This window comes from Corapipo altera, unplaced genomic scaffold, assembly GCF_003945725.1.
Source record: "Corapipo altera isolate COAL_440 unplaced genomic scaffold, ASM394572v1 45, whole genome shotgun sequence".
NCBI classification, from domain to species: Eukaryota; Metazoa; Chordata; class Aves; order Passeriformes; family Pipridae; genus Corapipo; species Corapipo altera.
The window spans coordinates 14,525,250-14,546,325 of record NW_020884877.1 but is presented as its reverse complement, the minus strand read 5'-3'; the positions used below and the strand labels follow the sequence as shown (position 1 = coordinate 14,546,325).

General features: G+C 35.4%; 1 protein-coding gene across 13 annotated transcripts in view; it reads left to right on the top strand.

The window, feature by feature from the left end:
* MYO3B (myosin IIIB) overlaps nt 1–21,076 on the top strand; it is a 201,484-nt gene that overhangs the window by 112,392 nt on the left and 68,016 nt on the right. For 11 of the 13 annotated variants that reach the window (XM_027636968.1, XM_027636971.1, XM_027636969.1 and 8 more), the window contains 4 exons: nt 7,999–8,078; nt 11,159–11,179; nt 12,224–12,301; nt 14,129–14,334. In XM_027636968.1, coding sequence (XP_027492769.1) covers nt 7,999–8,078; nt 11,159–11,179; nt 12,224–12,301; nt 14,129–14,334 — 385 coding nt within the window. The remainder of the gene's footprint in view (nt 1–7,998; nt 8,079–11,158; nt 11,180–12,223; nt 12,302–14,128; nt 14,335–21,076) is intronic. The other 2 variants (XM_027636974.1, XM_027636976.1) reach the window with 2 other exon arrangements.

The following is a 21,076-nucleotide window of genomic DNA, read 5'->3' as shown; positions in this document are numbered from 1 at the left end:
TAGGGAATAATAATCATAACAATGCATTGTATACCAAATAAATTCAAAATCTGTTGATTGAGGAAACAAAAGATGTATCACACAAAACATGTTACTGTTTTTAATATTAACTAGTAGACTGTGGGATCTCACTGCGCACCATATACAGAATTTAAATAGAGAAATATTCAGAGAATATTATTCAGTTATTTTAATGAGTAGTTTACTTGACAGTTTCTAAAGGCACTGTGTGCTGTAAGGTCAAACTGTGTCAAAGATGCTCAGTATGTCATTGGAAGCATTCAGTACCTCTCAAGATCAAATCCTAGAAGAGCAATTATTTTTAAATTGCTAGTGAGTTTGTACGCAGATAAATTTGTTGAATATTCAGATATTCGTGCTCATTTGAATATCCATAATGTTTTTTAGTGTGTCCTTTACAAAGAATGTGCTTATATTTCCCACTCTTTCAAAATAATTGAATTAGTGATTAATGTATATAAAGGATTAATGTAGTGGGTGGAAAATAAACCTCTGAATCTGTGCTAGATTTTATATATTCACTTCAGAATATTTTGTGTGCTCTTACTATGATTTTGTACTTTTATCCTTTTTCTTTATTCTTTCACCCTACAACAAGCTGTAGAGGTCAGTACTTTACTAAACCAGCATTATCTATTATTATTTGACTTTGTCTTACTTATTCCAACATGACTTGGCTTGATGTAGGAGTGGTTAATTGAGCTGCCTGGATAGCAGGTCACAGTGTGTGACAAAGACACAAAATGCATCTGTGGGTATTTGTATGACTGGATATTTGTCTCATTAAGAGTGGAGATACAAATATAAATAGTGTTTTGAATTACCACAGAAGTAACTGGTTTTCTGCTAACTCTGATAATATATGGAAGTGCTGAGATTCAGAGGAGCAAATATTCAGTTGAGAAGCCTTTGAGACTTGATGTAATTAATAGTCAACATCATTAATGCCTAGATTTCAAAAGTGGGAAGGCCTGGAACTTCCACAAAGTTCTGTAATCTTGTTTCATCTTAAATTAAGACTTTTAAAAGACAGTTCTTGTCTTGAAGTTTCAAAACCTGGTTTTGACACCACCACCTGTCTAGCCTTAGGGTCTTGATGACTGGGAAGACTGATAGTCATAGTGAGGTCAGAGAAAATGTTCCATGATTTTATTCTATGTGCTTTCAGTAAAATCTTTATACCTGAATTTTTGCCATGGAATTCATTGGGAGTCTTCACTGGCTTTAGAAGGATTTTGACCAGAATGTGTATGTATGGAGCAGCTTCAGCAGCAGGTCCTGAGTGATAGAAATATACCATACAATTTTTAAACATTGTACATAGAGAGGACATACTCTGGAAATACAAGTTCTGGGCTGGAAATCACAGTTCTTTACTTCTCCTGGGTTTCTTGTTATTCACTGTTCTGGTAGAAACTTACTTTGGTCTCAAGTTAAACTGAATACTGTGAAGATTAATTTGTATTTGAGGATGGTCCTGAGATCGTCAGAAACAAGATGCTCACTGTTGGTTCATGTTGTGATGAAATAACTAGCATGTTCTTCAGAATCAAACCTTTACTTTTTTGAGTAAAGCATATATGATTTTGGTTAAAAAAAACCTTCTAGAACATGCAAGAGAAAGGATATCAATTACATAAAACAATGAGGGAGATTAGAGGTGAACCAGAATGTAAGGTAACCATATTTTCAACCTGTATATCTTTTTAGAAGTATTCTTCCACATACCTCTGGAAGAAGAAATAAACTTGTCTGTCCTGAATAGATGCAAATATAAAAAGGTTATTTTGACTAATGCTTAAAATTAATGGCGAATTCCTCAACAATGAAGTGTTCACAGAAAATTCACCTCTGTCATTTTGTTCTAATCTCAGTTCCAGATGTGGTACAGGTACCAGGGCAATCTGCTGGAGCAGCAGAATCCCTTGAGTTGATGGTGAGGTACTGTACTGGTGACACAAACTGCAGCTTTCTGTACCGCCTGCTCTTCCCCAGAAAACTCAAGGTTTGTTGTCCTGAGCTGCTTACGTACAACAGCATCAAATTGTACACTGCAAAAGATGTGGATGGAAATTGCTAAGGAATCTGAAAGAAATGGCCCATGTCTTCTGACAATGTATAAATCATAAAAAGCCAAGCCAGTTTGTTCTGTAATGCAGCAGCTGTGGCCAGCCTGTCAGTCAGTCTTAAGCCAGCCAGTTAGTCAGTCTCCAGCTAGTCAGGCTACAGACTTGACTAAAGAAAACGCTGGACGTCAAGCAGTAGAAAACTGCAGCATTCATTATACTAGATCTTTGCTTTTTCCAAACTGTTTTAATGTATTTAATTTTTGTCTAGATGCAGCTTCAGATACCTAGCACTCAGCTGTACTTAGTGTGCCAATCCTATCAGTAGTCCTGTGTTTGGACAGAGGTGCTAAACCTATGCCCACCTGGCTGTGACGAGATAAAAGGTTTGCCCAGCAAACCACTTCCCCTCTGCCACTCTGTTTTCCAGAACCACATGATCCTCCCTTGTCCTGTGCTTGAGAACCTGTCTGTCCTGTGGTCATGTGGTCAGGCTATACCAAATGTGTTTTGCCTGCTGTCTGTGAGTTTGGTCATGTCGTAGCACTATGAGAATCACGTAAAATTTGCTTGTGTATCTTGTGCTCACATATTGTGCCCATGATACTTCAGGAAACATCTGCATTTCAGTGAACACACTCCTAGTTGAGTAAATGACTACACGTGTTTGATTCAATTTAACTTGAAAATTGGGCATGTTGCTTAAAGTAGCAATTAGTGCTCGAGGTTGTGTTATAAAAATATCTTGGGCACTACCACTAACTACTTTAATTAGTACCATAATTTGTTCTTCTTTACTAGATAAGGATAAAAATTAAGATCTTTCTTACATCATATATTTACATATATTGAGTATAGTAGGCAGTTTTACCTTCATTTCATCTCAGCTTCTGTCAGTGTCTTCCCTCCCTTGCATTCTAGTAGAGGTCTACTAACCCAATGTGTTAAAAGAATATTTTAACATAGCAGCAGTGATGCTTACAAGCAAAGTTTTATTTGTTGCTGTAGGCATCATGCTGTGTGTTTGCCAGTGTGTGCCTTCCTAGTGCTGGGAGTGACCACTGAAGTGTCTGTAACATGCACAGTGCATAACAGCACTGAATTTACACTCACTTCTCCATTCCCGGTCTAGCAATGTAAAGCTTTTAAATATCTGTAAATATGATCTGTGTCTATTTCATGCAAAAAAGACTAAAGAAATCTTTAGTCTAATTGGGAATCAGTATCAGAATTCCTCAGTTCACTGTGGCATGCATTTTCATTTCAATCTGGGCCAAAAAGTGCATATTTTTTGCTCCCGAAGCAAATATTCATAATTAGGTTATTCCCAGGTGGGCCTCACTATTACTAAGCTTTCGTGGTTATTAGATTCCATTTGGTAGTATGGATCTGATTTTGGAAATACTATTTCTCATTTTTAATTTGTTTATTCTGAATAGAAAGTAAAGTGATTTTCATTTCAGAATAAGCAGCAGTTGAGGTCTGTCTGTATTGATAGTTGTGCTCTACAGACAGTATTTTTATAAATATATTCTTGTGTAAGATGTGTAGTATATGAGAAAATGGGATTCTTAGCTTTTTATTGCACAAGATTAGCTTAAATGACTTCAGTGACTCAAAAGAATAGTTTTGATAGTCAGTGACCAGATTCAAATTAGTACCCAATAAAAAAAGTACATGTATTAATTTGTAGTCGAGCTAAAAGCTTAGTCTTCCAGTAGCAGAAGATGAAAATGCATTATGGAGATAAGCAGTCGACTTCCTTCAGCTAGATAAAATGTACTGAAAGGAAAGACAGAGAAGAATCTGTGTTATGTCAAAGACATTGTCTGGCTCTGTACCTCTTCTGGAGTTCAAGTACTTAGCTGTGATTAGAAGTAGTGTCAATGAAATATGAATGCATTGTAGCATTTCTGACCATATTATACTGTATCTACATGGTGTTTCAAGTAACCCTTCTTTATCTGAACCAGAAGTATGAAAGAAATTAATAAAATATATGAGGATAAGGAAAGAGCTTGTACTTGCCCTCTACATAATAGTAATATCCCTGGTACAGCGTGTACAGTAAGGTGACATTGTCATTAGGCTTTTTCTCTGTAAGTCATTTGCACTTCACAAACTGAGCGTTGTATCAAAGCTTAATGTATTTCTCACCTGACATGTTCTTACTTTGGGAGGAGTGATCTATTGCAGACATAACCAAAATGAGGTTATAAATACAGTGCTGATATTATTAATATTGACTTGATACTACTTATAGAACCCATCACCTAAGAATAAATGAAGAACTGACAAACCATAAGTAACATCAGAACATCCAGCCAGAGGGTGTGCTTTTCCTAATTAGTATGTGAAGTCAACAGCTGGACAAATCGTTAGTACGGCCAGATCACACGGTGAGTGACTGCCGGGGATGCAAGTGAGAAGCCAGGAATGCTGACTAGTCCTGAGATCTAGAGAGCACTTCCTAAGTCCAACCTGAAAAAAAAGAAAACACATTTCTTTCTTTGCTGTGTAAATCGTTGAAGTACTTTCAAAACTTCTCCTGCTTGGCTTTGCATAATAGAAGAGATGCAGTGCTTTGACAATATGGTCTTTCTCACCTATCTGAAATGAGGCATCAGTGAAGAATATGTTTGCAGAGATGTGAGATCTCCTAAACATCTTCAAGAGAAAAGGAGGTTTGATGAACATTGGCACAGAGAGCTTAGCTAGTGAATGCATAGATTTTTGTGCTGCTACTTCTCTTTCCCTCATAGCACTTCACAAACTTTAATGACTGAAACTTCTCAAAGAGTGAGAAGTTTCCTAACTTTATTGAACAGGGGGAAAAAGAGTTGGAGCTGACTGACTCCTCCATGACACAAATTAATCCCAGGGACCTTAGTCTCTGATCCAGCAGACACATAGGTAGGAGCCTTAATTTTTCAGATGAGCAGTCCTGTTGAACTGAAAATGAAATGCATGTGAACAAAATTAAACATGTACATGTTTAAAAGATTAATCCTAACTTTAACCATTAGCTTCTCTCCCCTCCCTCAAAAAAACCCCAAAAACCTAAGACAACTTTGAGAGGGTTTTATATCACTTAATTGGTCCATTTTATGGACTTGGATTTAATGTAGGTAGTATTTTGGTCTACAGGGATGTCACTCCTATTTTCTCTAAAGTGTTGACCATTTAATAGGTGTGAAGTTAGACTTCTGAAAGGCACAGTGTAATCTTTTAACCTTTAACTGGTTTAGCCTTTCAAGGAACCCACAGCAGTTCAAACTAGCTATGCTATTATCTAAAAACATTTGTTCTTCAAATATTAATGCTCTTCATAGAGTGTTATTTAATTATTTTTGGTATGTAGAGTAATAAATTACCTTGTAAATGGAAATCGAATGCAGGGATAGGTATCAAATGTTTACTGACTATTAACACCATGCTACACTCGGTGAAACATTTCTTATTATGTAGACTAATTTTCAAACCACATTTGTTTTAATGGATTAGACGTGTTAAAGATAGGTAGTTATTTTTGCTGAGCATGAGCTACTTGAGATAAGTAATTCAGCAACTTTTATTGAAGCATCATTTTGTGTTTGAGCTGAAAAAAGAAAATCCTGCTAACATTTTTTCCATTAACTCAATCTGATGTTCAAGTAGTAATTCCATAGGAATTCACTTGACACATGAATTAAGTACTGATAAGAATCCATTCCTAGAAGGAAGTAACTATTGAACAAAGGCACAATATGTAAAGCTTCTCTTTTTTTAAGTGGGAACTGACCACTTTTTGGGTTTTTTTGCTTTGTGAAGTCATTAAAGATTTTTGATAATTAAAAAGGTTTAATTATTTACTTGGTTTGCCAGATCAGAAATGCTAAGTTCAATTTTAGTTTTGCATGAGGAATTAAGGGAGAGCTCAGGACTATGAATTATGAACCCTAGAAACCTAATACCAGTGGTGAGTGTGGTGAACCTTGAGTGGCTACGGAGTCATTCTAATTTTTATTTGGTTATTAGAGTTTTTTAAGTTGTTACAAAATTCAACAAAATGTTAGTAGTTTTAAACAATCTGATTCAAAGTCATTTCTTCTCCTAACTCCCCTCTTTTATTGCATGTTGTGTTGTCAGTTCTTCAGTGCAAGACTTTCAAGCTTTAGACTTGCTAATCTAAAGCCTAGCCAAAAACAACCCTTCCAGACTATTTTAACCAAAAAAGGCACAAAAGAGTAATTTCTAACATATGAAAGTATCCAAATTGCAACTAAGAGAAAAATAAATTCACCAACTACTTGTTCTTTAAAGTCCTAATTTAGGACTAATTTAGTCTAACCTTAGAGATACATGTACCATGTATGTAGATATTCAAGATTTCCAAAGCAGTTGCAGATCTCATTAACATACAGTTTCCAAAATAGTGGACAGACCCTGTGTTCTGCACTGTGATTTAGACTGTCAGGTAACATACGCTGGTAGATCTGGAAATGACGTGCCAGTTTTGCAGGATTGTGTCAATCCCAATGCCAGCAGCTTAAAAGAGAAATTCTTTTTCAAATGAATTCAGAATGTTTAAATGAATGAAGAGTACCATTGCTGTGTTTGAGTGCTGACCCCCAGATTGTTTTCAGAGGATCAGTATTTTTCTTGTTCAGAGAATGTTAAGAGCAAAAGTTTCTTTCAGTGTCATGTGGACACTGGGTTTGCTCTGCTCTTACGAAATTATTACCAGTGATTAAGTGTTCTTGGTTTTTGTATTTTCCATCGTGCCTCCTTACAAGTTGTGTAATATATAGTTTAGCAAAATTCTGAAGACTGTTTAGAGTTACTGGCCTTCTGTAAAGCAAAGAGCTCAACACTGGAGTTGATGCAAACAAGCATTTAGCATCTGAAAGAAGTGTTAACACTTTATTTACATTTAAATTAAAATAGACACTTATTTATGTGTTCTGGTTCTGAAAGGTGTGTGGTACATCTGCAGAGGCCTATTGTTTATTCATGCTGTAAATCCTTTGAAATGTGTTAAAATGCTTCCCACTCATTATAAAAATCCTGCCACCCATGGATTAGGGCTTTGATGTCACCAATCCTGCTTCAAAGAGTTCTTTCAATGCTATTAATCACAGTTTAGCCTCTGAAGATATAGCCAGAGAAAACATTTGGACATCTTGTGCTAGACTTGCTAAAACTTTGAAATATACAGAGTGTCTTGCATATGCACAGTTCCCTATCACTTCCTCTCTCTTCTCCTAGCCTTTATTTTGAAAAGCTATTTTATGATGACTTCGGCTTTCTACAAGTACAGAAGAAAAAGTTTAGGACATGTCATACTGTACATTTTAAAAAAGGCATGGTCTTTCAGTTGACGCTACAAAATATTTTTACCTGAGAAATTGAGTCAGTCTTTAAAAACCCCAAGGGATAATAACGTCAGGAATTATATGTCAAAAGGTCAAAAATGGATACATTTCTTATCATTTTCTCATCTCTCTCATTAGTTCATTTATTTAAGATACTGTCTAAACACTTGAGGATCCACATGATTTCAGAGAAACAAGATTGTTTCTGCAGTCTTTTTGCTCTTTGGAATCTCTCAAGGAGTCCCAGAGAAATTGATTACTAGTGATTGAGCTGTATGCCTTTGTGCTGTCGTTGTTTTCATCAGCTCGGTAGCTAAGGTCAGTGACATATCACCTTATCACTGACTTTTTTCTCCCTTCTAAATCAACACTGCACTCTGTCTTGCCCATGCTGAATGCTCTGCAGGCACAACTGGTAATGAGCGGGGTGTGGAAGAAGTTTGGTGATGTCTGCTATTTTTAGTACTATTGTACAAACTGATTTTACACCGTACAAATTTTTCCGTGCTAAGCTTCTTGAATAGTTTTTGCAGTATGAATTTCTTTGTTTTTAACAGGTAATTTGGCACAAGCAAGAGCCAGAGTGACAGCAGCATCTAGGTCTTTGCCTCCTCAGCTCAGTGCTGGGCGTATCAAGGTTAGTAGTGTTCCCTTTGAAGACAGGCAATTGTTCATAAAATATTACAGTGAGACTATATACACAATGCTTAGCTGATGTAGGTATATAGGGAGGTTCTTAACAAATAAGAGTCTGCCTTACTATCAGTAACATGCAGCTTGTCTAGGAGCATGGTTTCTAGTTTTAGGGATGACCCTATTGTAGAATCCAGTGAAGAATCAATTAAATCATTAAACTTCTGGAGTGGAATCTCAATTACATCAATAGCAATATTCCTCTTTATTTCAGTGGGGTAAAGGTTTTCCTATGGCAATTTTTACCTAGAATGAGATTTTATTAGGTAAAATAGTGTATTTAACAGTAGGAAAGACAAAACAAAATAAAGATTATATCTATTTCTCTTTTATTCAACTTGCAAGTATAAATCCAGGGGTCGTTTGTGACTGATAGATAAACAGAAAAGAATGACTCAGCAAAACCACTGTTCTTTAAAAAGAACTGTAAAATTTAATGGCTGCTGAATTTTGACATGAAATTATGTGACATAACTGCAAAAAGATGGCATATTTTTATGGCAATTGGTAGGATGCCAACTGAGTATACTTAATTTGTGAGGAAACCTCTTGTGCCTGATAGCTGATAGCATGTACACCCCCTCTCCATTTCCTAAGTAGTACTGTTAGAGTTAGCTCAGTTAAGGTTTGGGGTTGGGATTTTTTTTTTTCCTTCAAAGCAAACAGTAATAAATTTTAAAAACAAATGTGGTAACAGCAACTGTTCAAAAGTTACAAAATTTTGTGTTCTGGGTTTTCTATTTGTTCTCATTCTCTCCTGGTATTTGGAGCTCACGCTCAAATGTCAATAAAGTGATTCATGTCATCCAGACATCTATATCCTTCATTGTACCTGCAGATACAGATATGGATTTGAGACTATTATTTCCTGTCTGGTATAAACACTTTCAGTGCTGAAGGATGGCCTTTCGAATTTTGTTGTGTTATACACACATTGTCTTCCACATCCAGCTATATTCAGCACAAGGCTTTCTAAGCATGCATTTTATTGATACAACGGGAATGTAATAGAGCAGTTCACCTTTAAAGCTTTAATAAACATAATCAGTTAGTAAGTAGTGTTTAAGTGGGTTTTACTCAGCCTTCAAACTTTTTAAAAGGAGCTAAAGGGCATGCATGTGGGCAACACTATTCAGAAAATATTAATTAAAATACTTTTTAGCTGTAAAAATAATTTATTAGAATTTCATAAAGTACCTAATTAAAACAACCTCAGGAAACTTATTTAAAATTATTATTTTAAATTTTATCTTAAAAAAGTCCAAATACAATAATTTTGTTTGGAAGTTTGGAAAAGTTCATTCATTATTGAATTTAAGAGGTCTTTTGCTTAACATATTTTTTGGTTTCACAGTATTTCATGCCATGCCAACTGCAGGTGTGGTCAATATGTGAAAGTAATAATTTCCAGTAACTTCATAAGGTGACATGATGTCATAAATCATTCTTTTTATATTGTTTCAAAACTATTAGAAGCAATTTTTTTAGTGATGAAACTGAAGTTTGGCTTTTGTAGGTCAGGCTGTTTTCCATTTCAGTTGTAATCTTATAAATTTATATTGTAAGTCACTACAGCTGTCATGTAAAAATGTGACTTAATAGTTGAAATATTCTTCTTTTAATTTCAAAAGAGTAGCTAGTGATTTAAAATACAAGATTATATCATGACATTCATTATGTTCTGTCATTTTTACCAAGCCAGTTGTGATAAAGCCTATTGTCTGTGGTGCATGCGATTATTGCCCTACCATAAAAACGGCATGGCTTCCCAGGCAAGAAATGTTGTAAATTAACCAGAGACAAAACTTCTAAAAATTTTTACAAGAAAGTCTCTCTACCTTCAGGGTCTATCAGAATCTTTCAAATGTTTTTTGTCAAAAAGATTTGGAAATTGATCCTAGTCCTTACATGTTGCAGAGATCTGAATTTACAACTTCATTCATAGAAAAAGGAATCTAACAATACTGCTTTTACCCTGATTTTCTGAGAAAAAGTGTTCTAAATTTCCTCTGTGAGTGTTTCTGACCATCTGTCTTTCTATGTGTTCCCTCCCTTCCCCCCCAAAGAAAACCCTCCAAAACGAAACAAAACTCTTTTTAACCCAGCAACCTGTAGTAAACCATGTTTGATAGTGGCAGTCTCAAAGATGGTAAAATTGTACAGGTTTGGTGAAAATAAACGGCTGTGAAAAGGACATGCTTACAGTGTGCTATTGTCCAAAAGGTAGAGCATAAGCTGATCCTTTTTTGGACAGCAGATGTTCCAGATATGACTGAGATGTTGTGAGTGCTCAGCCTTCAACAACAATATCATCAGGTCTGTACTTTTCTAGACAGAGAAGAATCCTATATAGAAACTCAAATTCATTGGCCTTTGGCCTCAAATCAGTTCTCAAACTATTTGCTTTAGTTCTTGATTTGATATCATTTATGATTGTGTGTCTTTTAACATTAAATGTTACCAGTTATTCTGAACTTACTGTCGATGTTCACTGTTATAGCTTTTGTCTTCTACCTGACCTTTACTGGAGATTTAGATATCAATTCTCAAAAAGCAGTTGTCTTGCTAAGATAGTCTTGAAACATTCCTGTATCCTTCCCCATGCACATGCCTGCTGTTTTGATTAGGTTATTGATATTTACTTTGTCATGTGACCTCCTAAGATGTTTGATGTTATCTGGGCTGATAAAGCATTTTTCCTGGGATATATTACAGTGTTCTGTTAACATCCTTCAAACTGAAATCAAACTGCATCTTTTTGGTTTTTTTTCTTCTTCTTCTTCTCATGTGTTAGTTTGAGATGGGTACCAGTGCATGTACACTACTCTGGGCTGGAACATCACAGATTACAAAAACATATTGAAATTTTTATGGTCACCCTTATTGAAATCTGTCTTCATTTGCGCGATCATTATTCTGAATCTTGTCCTCACTAGTTTTCTTTTGATTTCTTCCCCAACACAAAATCCGTTTTTTTGATCTATTACTACTTAGTGCTTCATTTCCTTTATATTTTGCATGCAGTCTCCTAAATATCTCCTGAAGGTAAGAGACACAGTTACTTTATTGAGAACTGTAATCTTTCAGCAATTACTGTTAGTGTTCAGAAGAGTGTTCTTAAGTCAGTGAGTGTTGGAAATGATCGTATGGAGCAAAGTCCAGGAAGTGTAGCACAGGTGCTGACAACAGCATTATCTGGTTTATACAAATGCCACCTGGTCAGAGCAGATGGTAAACTGCCACAAAGCAAGTGAATGCTAAAATGTTGTTAATGCTCCATGCAAACAGGATGCTGGTTAATTTTCTTTAATTTTGTTGAGCTGTAATACAGCAACACAATCTGCTTGTTATTGGTAACCATAGTTATACTCATTCATAAATTCTGGTTTCATTTTGATAAGAACAGCTGTACTAACAATATAACTAAAATATACGAGGAGCAATATGTTCACTGTCCATATATACCCTCTAAAAGTAACTTCTGCAATGCTGAAAAAGTGGTGTTTTGAAGCTACAGCAGTTCAGCAGAATAAGATTGCTGAGATTCTTGGCATCAAAACGGCAATTTAAAGTAATTAATAGTAAGCATAGCAGTAGAACAGAACAGACCTGTATGTTCTGAGATTACCTACTTTGTTTGCCACTTGTTATCCAACAACATATTTTCCATACATGAGCAAGGTGAGGCAGCTCAATTTACTTCCTGGTCATTACAAATGTGATAACTCTTCTTGTATGTAAGACCTATTGAAGTTCACATTAGTGGCAATAAGAGGAATGCTTTTTAGAAATCAGTTCCTTTGGTATTGCACCTTGACAAATGCTTCATTGCCTCAGTGTTATACTACCATAAATCTAGAGTGCTCTTGCACTATCAAAAAAAATTCAGAATGCTTACAGATGTCTCTGAAATCAGTGTGTGTCCTGCATCTGTTAGAAGCTGGCCTTCCTATCTCTGATAAAGTACTCTGAAATACTCACACCCAAAGGTATGACTGTAACAAAAACTGCACCAAGCTTTCATGAGCAAGGTGGTGTGGGTCTACAGTGCTTCTGGAACAGTTCTAACACCAGAGTTTTGTCTTCCAGGTTGACACAATGGAGGTTATGCGGCATCCTGAGGAAACAACTAACATGAAGCGGCAAACTATGGCTTCCTATTTTAGGGTACAAAAGTTCCATTGAAAATAAGCATTTGGATGATAGAAAAAATAGATATACCTAAAATATTTGTGGGATTATTAGATCAAAGAGAATAATAAGACAATTTTTTTATTCTGTTATGAGGCCTTTGTAGACTCATAAATTTTCTTTTACTTCTTTTCTCTTTGTTTTCTTATACTTGTATTTTTATAATTTTACTGAGTATGATGATAACAGAATCTAGAGCCTAGACTACTTCCATCTAAAATGCTACAGGCCTAGAACAGACCTCATTATAAACAGAACACCCAATTTGTGCAAATAAAATGGCTGTTATTACTTAAGACTTGTATTTTTTCACAAACTTAGGCATACATACCTCTAAAGATTAAGATTTGTCATTTGTGCTAATAAGTAAAAACAGTCCATCTTTCAGAAGTGTTGCTATAAATCATATGGATTGTCATTTTATCAGCAGTAATCCTGTCTGAGGTAATGTATATTCTGTATATGAGTTTAAATCAAACAGGCAAGAAAAGGCATGGAGAATGTTGGAACTGGAAGCTTAGAAGTCAAGAAAGTGCCAGTCCAAGACTGTTGGTTAATGTTATTTTTTTCTTGTAGTCACTGCAGAATGGAAAAGTTTTGAGCAGTTGGCCCTTGGACTGCGCTTCTACCATGCAGAATAGGGAAGTACTCAGTGCTGTGCTAGCCAGAGTGGGCCAAAGCTTCATGCTGTGTAGGAATACCTGTTCTATTTTTCCTGTAAAACAGTGTAAGGAAGGGCATAGAGTAAGCTGCTGTATGCTGAGATGTTGCCCCAGCGTGGAATATACAAGAGCACGTGGACTTGCACAGAACCCCACAAATGTCAGCTGTGTAGGAACTACAAAAAAAAGAAAAGTGGAATATGGGAGTGAGTGTGAAAGTACACCATAATATACATGCCACCTGCACCAAGGTGACCACAATAAGCTTGGAATTGTACGTGATTTTAAGACACATATGGATATGTGAGATTGGGTATAGTTGTAATGAATACTTATCATACAGCCGGTTAATGAGGTGAGTATGGAGCAGGAGTGTCAGAGTCATTGGAAAAACAGATATATAAGATCTGATCAAACTTTTTTCATTTTACAGTGAATTGCAATGGAATAAATTGTTTTCCATGTCCAGGGTGGATAGGAAAAGAAGTAATGGACCTATGTTTCAGTGGGGAGATTTATGGTAGATGTTAAGAACATTATGAATAGTCATGGTAATGTAGCACTTCAGCAGATTTCTAGAGAGATTGTGCATTTTATATTTTCAATGATTCTGAAAAATGAGTGTAACAGAGATGTGCCTGAAATGTTACATATACATCTAGTGTTTTCTGTGGGCAGAGCACTGAACTGATGACTTCTTGCAACCCTTTCCCCATGATTTGCTGTGAATTTCAGTGATTGATTTTTTTCACAGTAAAGCTTGTTCTTCTGTTGGGGATATTTGATCAGTCAAATGTGTCTACAGTAGAACTATAGTTAGAACAATTTTCAATTTTTTATTTTTTTTTTAATATGGGCCTTCAACTACAGAAATGTGGTATAAGGAGCTATGAATAGAAAGGTGTAATAAGTAAGAAATAAGAATTAGAATAATTTTATTTTTTTTACAACTGAAAAGTTTTAATAGGTTCCAAGGTTCAACTGCAAGCCTAAAAATTAATAAAAAGGCAATGCTGATTAACATTACAGATTAAAATATAATCAGGCATTACATAGCGTTTACAAATATATACCTTCTGCCTAAGTAGTCACATTGCGGTTCTCTGTCAAAAGTGTGCATCTTTTTTATTCTTCTCACTAGTATTCCCTCATGGATCTTTTATCTAAAATGGTTGTTGGACAGCCTCACTTTATCCGGTGCATTAAACCTAATGATGATCGAGAAGCACTGATGTTTTCTCACGAGAGAGTTCTGTTGCAGCTACGATACACTGGAATTCTGGAAACTGTCAAAATACGTCAAAAAGGGTATTCTCATCGCATCCTCTTTGAAGAGTTTGTAAAAAGGTAAGACTTCTATAATAGGGCTGTTTTAAAACTCCATTCTGTAAGGTATGTTCTATATTTAAGTACAAAAAGTTCTACAAACATGGTTTGTATGTGTATGGTCTGAATTTCTAATGAGAGCAGGGACTATCAGAGATAAAGACTACAAGAGCTATGGGATCTCTAATGAAGAATAGCCAGTGTGAAAGCAGTGGTGAACACCAGTATTCAGTAGCAAACCTGTCCCCATGATTCCCTCAGTAGAGGCAACCGGTAGAAATTATGGATCCTGCTCAGATAATTTTGGGATTTTGACCTTCAGCCATCATATGAAGAATGTACCCATGCTTAAGAGTGAATTGATATAAAAGCTTTAGATAGCTTTTACACCCTCATAGTCATTTGTCTTGGAGATATCATGACTTATAATCAGATCTCTGTTCTCGTGAACCTTTGTCATAACTGCTATTACTGGTTTTAATACATATTCTCAATCTCAAAAAGTTATAAAATTAATTCAGGAAATGCTATTCTCTTTACAATGGCAATATGTTTACATGATCATTATAGTTTCCTCTAGATTTAAAATATCGTTTCACGTAGTATTTACAGTTTTCCAGTGTGTGGGATTGATAATTCAACAATGATCAGAAGCAATCACAGTAGGAATGAGAAATGAATGGCTAAATGAAGCATTTTCTGATATTTCCTGAACTGGAGGTTGCTCATCCAGACAATATAGAATTAATTAATCTACTGAAAGCAATTAATTCATATGATGCTAGAGGGAAGGAGATGATTATGACAAAGAAGACACATAAACAGGCCTTTCTAAAATCCAGAGACAAAGTAGATTTATGTGTGTAAATCAGTAACTTGGGCTTGGAAATCTGCGGTCAGTGCATTTAGAGATCTTGAATGATAAACCAAAGCTTAATCAAATATTTCTGAAAAAATAATAATTTTTTCTTTTTTGTAATATATTAGTACACCAAATTAATATGTGATAGGAAAACACTACAGATGATATATTGCAGGAAGGATAACTAATATGTTTATTTGTCTATCAAGCCAATTTTATTTTCGGACGTGATCTCCCCCAACTTTTTTGTGTTACGTGACTAATTTTAGTATAGTCACACCATTCTAAAGCATGTTTAACAGATTTATTTTTCTGATTATTGGCATATCTTTGCAACATCCTGAAGAGGATGAAGGCAGAATTATTAACCTTAACTTTTATTCAATTTACACATAAGTGAACTGAGATTAACTCCACAGAGATTAGTGTTAATTGAGACAAAATTAAGCCTCCTCTTATAAACAGATCCTTTTCATTCAGAAGTCTGCTGAATTTGAGTACAACCTAGAAAAGCAGCATTAACTGTAACTTTCCATTCCTGCAGATAAGGAAGGGCAAGTTGTGTTTAACATCTTGTCAATTACTCCTGAAGTTTTTCGTCCGACTGGATGTGATTCTTTCAGGAAAGTCAACTTGAAAAGGGAAGGGGGGGTACATTTATCAATTTGCACAACAGCATAGAAGACTTCCTGAGTTCAGAATATAAACGGGGGCGGGAGAGGGGATGTTCTTTCTGCTTTGTTCATCTCATACTTGATTTTTAAATGAATTCTATTCTGTTTTGCTCTTGAAAATAAAAACAAACAATACTTTAAAAAGCTATAAATGGAACAAGAAACATTTTTCTTCAGCTTACAGCCATGACTAGTCAAGTGTTTTTAGGAACTAAGTAGTTGAATACATAAAATGTTTGAGAAAACAGGTCAAATGCTAAACAGATTGGCACTTCTTTGTTCATAATCAAAAAGACATTAGGCAAGTATGAAGAAGAGTTTCAAAATGTCAGTAAATGTGAGGATATCAAAGATTTTCTAAGGCAGCAAGTTAATTGGTATTTTGATCCTTTTGAGCAACTGAACAACAAAATGGATGAGCCAGCATTTTTTCTCCCTTGATGTTATTAAACAAATAGGTGCGCTTCTTATCTGCCTGTTCAATAATGCTGTTTTGTAAACTCTTAGCAGGAAATATGAGGACAAAACAATCAAAGGCAGGGAACAGACCCATTCAGGGTTTATCAGGTGGGAGGTAAACAAAAGATAAAACTCTGTCTGATGTTAGTCTTTACTGTCTTCTGTTTTCATGTAGAACAGATTATTTCAGTATTGCAAACCTGGATGTAGTTTATTGGGTTAAAAAACAGATGGTGAAGAAAGGGCTTAATTGTAACTCATTCACACAGTGTTTCTTCAGCCAAGTATATAACCATCTGTTTTATGTATATAAATATACATATTCTTTTTACTTAAAGTAGGAAAATGCAATCTGCAGCCCCTGTAAACACTGTATCCCTGTCAAGTCTTAGACACTTTGTCTCTGTTGGCCCCGTCTTGCACCCCATGACATCATGGGTCTGTCTTATGTTTGCTGTGAAGCAACATAGCCCCTTTTTCAGACTGGAATCCCAGGTTTCAGATACACATTGTTACCTAGATCAGGCCACCAGATGAGCCTGGTATGTGGGGTCGCATGGTGACTGTGCACTGCACAACAGCGAAGGGAGGTGTGCTTTCACGTGGGGACCTGTGCTGAAGGTCCCACTGGATGGAACCCTCCTTGCTGAGTGCCCAGGCCCCTGGAGCTTCACATGATGTGATGTACATGTGTGTCCTCACCACATATCCTCCAGCTGTATACTCCTTATATATAATGTGGCATCTACTGGACAATGGCTTGGAAGATAAGGGACTTGGTAGGCTAATGGTGCTAGATGCATTTCAAGAATTAAGTGCCTCATAAGCACATAGCAATGTGTTGAGACTATTGCACAAGTTTCATTTAAGGATTGTCTTTTTTCTTCCCTGCCTTTTTATGTTATGCATTAAAATTTTTTGTACTGCATTAGAATGCTGGATACACTTTTCCTATAAGCATTACCTACTCCACAGTAGTCGGATGATGTTCCTCAGATCATACACTCATAGCAATACTAGTGCTGTTGCTGTTAACAGTGATCCCAGGGAGGCTGGTTCTGCTTTTTCAATCTCACAGTGCAAATTTGCATCAAGTCACCATTAGTACACCTAGTATACACAGTCTCTAAACCACCAGTGTTACATTTCTCATGATAATATAAAGCCTCAATGACCTTAATGAGTCACATTTTGTATCGAGTGGAGGTAGGAATAAAAACTGGTCAAACATTGCAAAATCCTGTAAAACATATAACCTCAGAAAGTGCTTTCTTCTAGCACCAGAAGTTCAGTGGTGATAGACTTGCTTATTATGCAAAATCAGGGAAGAACCAAATTAGATTAGAACTCAATAGATTTGCTGCAGAGAAGGAATGCTTTCTTTTTAAATGATGCCTTTTTAATGCAAGCTTACTTTTAGCACTGAGCCTGCACCATACCAAAGTTCGCAAGTGATTTCTGGAAAGAAAATTTTAACATTCCCCTGTATCTTGATTTTACTATTATCCACGGAAGTGTTTATTTGTTTCAGTGGCTTTAAGATTTCCCCAGATCTGTACAATGTTACTGTACATGTTAAATATGGTAAACTACTGCACCTTCCATATACACTTCCTGGACTCTTCTCATTTACAGAACACTGGTTGCTGTGCAAAACAGTTGCAGAATGAAGAAGATAGGAAAACTTTAGAAGTGGAAAGTTGCATAACCACTTATGAATAGTATATGCACAATGGACCAAATTATATCTTTTTGAGAGTATTTCTGTGATTCTGTGCTTATCTGATGCTTGGCAGTATAAGTGTTTTATATCTGTTACTGAATTTCAAGAGTGTCTTAAATGTTTTACCATTTTTATTTACATTTTTTCATTCATACTCAATATAGAGTCAAATGTAATTATTTGTGTGAATTCAGATTTGAAAGTTTCTGAAAGAGGTGAGATACAACTAATACAGGTTAGAAATTTTTGAAAGTTATTTTATGGCTCTTTAGTTCTAAATAATTGGATTTTTTTAAACTTTCCAGCTCCAGGGCTGATAAGGAACAAACGTTTTTATAATACTGAGAATCTTCCTACTATTGCTGGTGGTCTGGCTAGAAAGGGATTTTGCCCCCTTGCACTTCATGCTTTTGACATATTCATTCTCCACCTCAGACTAGTATATTTTAGTACAAAAATTTGTTTTAAAGAGAAAAAGAGTTAATCATTACTGGTTTGAGTTAATTATATAGAATTGATGCAGCCTTTAAGTCTGGAATACAGAGGAGCTTTAGTAAAAGACTCTGGTATAGTAGTTAATGGTGCTGTTTAAATGCTATTTATTGAACAGTTCCACAGTTCACCCTTTGAAGAGTGGTGAGAAATTGAACCATTTGTTTACAAACAGTTTATCTAAAACCACCAACACTGAAATGCTTTGGCCCTAAACAGATAGTTAATGCATAGCATCATTCTGAAGTTTTCCATATCTTAGCACACTTGGATGTTTTTGGCATTTAACCTTAATTCTGCATGTCCTAGTTTTGCAATTGTTGGTCTGAGGATAAATTCCACTTTTAAAAAATGTTGGTGCATTCTTAATGACTAGTAAGTACAGTTAATCCCATTTTAATGTATGTTTTTTCTGAAATACTATTCATGTAGGATAGTGTGTAGTGCAGAACTAGAACCACTAGTTAAGAAATACAGAATTCCAGAGTTTCATCAGGTTTGAGAAATCAGTTCTTCAGAGGGGAAATTACTTTTCTCTTACTTAGTCTTAACTGCTGCTGTGATTAGTCAAGTACTTTTAGGAAACACGTAGGTAAGTGTGTGTAATATGTAGGAAATTTTCAAGCAGGATGTATAACCCAGGAAAATAATATATTTTTGCACAAATATGTGTATGTTTATGAAATAGAACATGATGGACCATAAACTTTATATTTAAAAATAGAAATGAAAGTATTGGTTTAACTTAGAAGAACACTGAAATATTCCTGACTACTGTGTTTTGTGCTGAAATAACAAATGCAAATATGGAAATAAAAAAATAGAGTTGTGAAATTTTCATCTCATCTGAAAGCAAATGTGATTTTTAGCTCTACTTTTCTGAAATTAGGTTTCTGGTTTCTTGGTGATATGTTGCAAGTAGAGGTCACTCTGTGATCTCTGCACAGCAGATTTACATAAGTATGACAGAGATGAAATTAGGCCAATAAATCAAAATGAACAGTTGTAGTTGCATGTATCCCAAAGTTTTGGGTGTATTCCTAGACGTTTTCTCTACCATTTCACCACGTCCAATATTTGCATGCTTTTGCCAGATACATTAAGATGAAACATTTTACCTTCCTCCAAAATTTTCCATAGGATCCATTGCTGTACAAAAATTTTAAATTAAATAAAACAGTTGGGTGACCTGTGTGGCACATGCTGTGCTGCCATACAGTTCTCCTGAGCACATCAAGTCAAACTACTTGGGCATCTGTAGTTATGTGATTCAGTCATGAAAACAGGCACCAGATAGAAAACAAAGTGTTTGCTTTAAAAAAAACCTAAAAACATGGATTTGAGCTTTGGAACACAAATCTAGAGACCTTTTATGGTGCAGAATACATACTCGAAAAGTAGTTCTGGAGGAGAAATAATAAAAAATAAATTGCTGGTCCCTATTTCTAATGAGTGCAGTGATTTCTACCTTATTTTTGATGACATAATTGAAAAGAAACAGGAAGTATATTAACCAGTTACAGGTGTCTTCTGTGCAGTATATGGATCAATGAAAACATTTGGAAATCACCATTTAGAGGAAGTTTTTAATAAATATTGGGAGACAATGTTTACGTACTGTGAACTGTGAAATAGAAACTGTAGTTATTCCCATGGTTTGGAAAGTTCTTGTCATTTTTAATAGCTTTCTTTCTTAGACTGTAGATAAATTTTCTGGAAACATTTGTTAAAACATTAAGTAATAAGAAAAAGTACCATTGTTGTTTTTTTTTTCTGAGTATCAAAAGCAAATACATTCTAGATCATGAAAGAGAGCTGATGGAGAGGTTACTACATTTGAAAGATAGTGAAGTTTGTCACAAACGAAATTGTATAGTCAGGCAGTTAAATTACACAGCTCAAAAATACTTTTTACTCAGATTTGTCGCAAATAAGAAGTCAACTTTGCAGCAATAAGAATGTCATTAATAAGATAGGTAAAAAAATTATGAGATCCCCCTTGAATATTTTATTGAATCATTGCTATTTAAAAACTGTTCTATGGTTTTAAAATTCCTAACTACAACATAACTTAAAAGGTGCTTGATCACCAGAAAATTGATATTGTCACTCACTTGAATCTATCCTTCCTTACTTTCCTTTTTTCCTTCCTGCCTGTCTGCCTGCCTGCCTCCCTCCCTCCCTCCCAAGCTGCTTAAGTTACATACATGTGTAAATAACATGGCTATCTGAACTGGCTTTTGAAGAAAACAGCAATTTATTATTAGTGTAACTTCCCCCATGTATCTGTCTGCTATCTGTTGAAATGATATGCTGTCACAAATTGTTTGTGTTACATATATTTTAAATCCGAGTTTCATTAGTGCAACTCATAATGGCGTTTGTCTTGTGAAAACTGGCATCATTAAGTTTGGTAATAAGGTGGAGGAAAAGTATTTTTTTCTTTTAAATACACCATGTTTCTCCATTCTTGCTGAATAGCATGACTCTTGGTATTTTGAAAGACATGGCTAAAGAATTTGCATCATCACGTTGTTAAGAAAGTCACTGCAT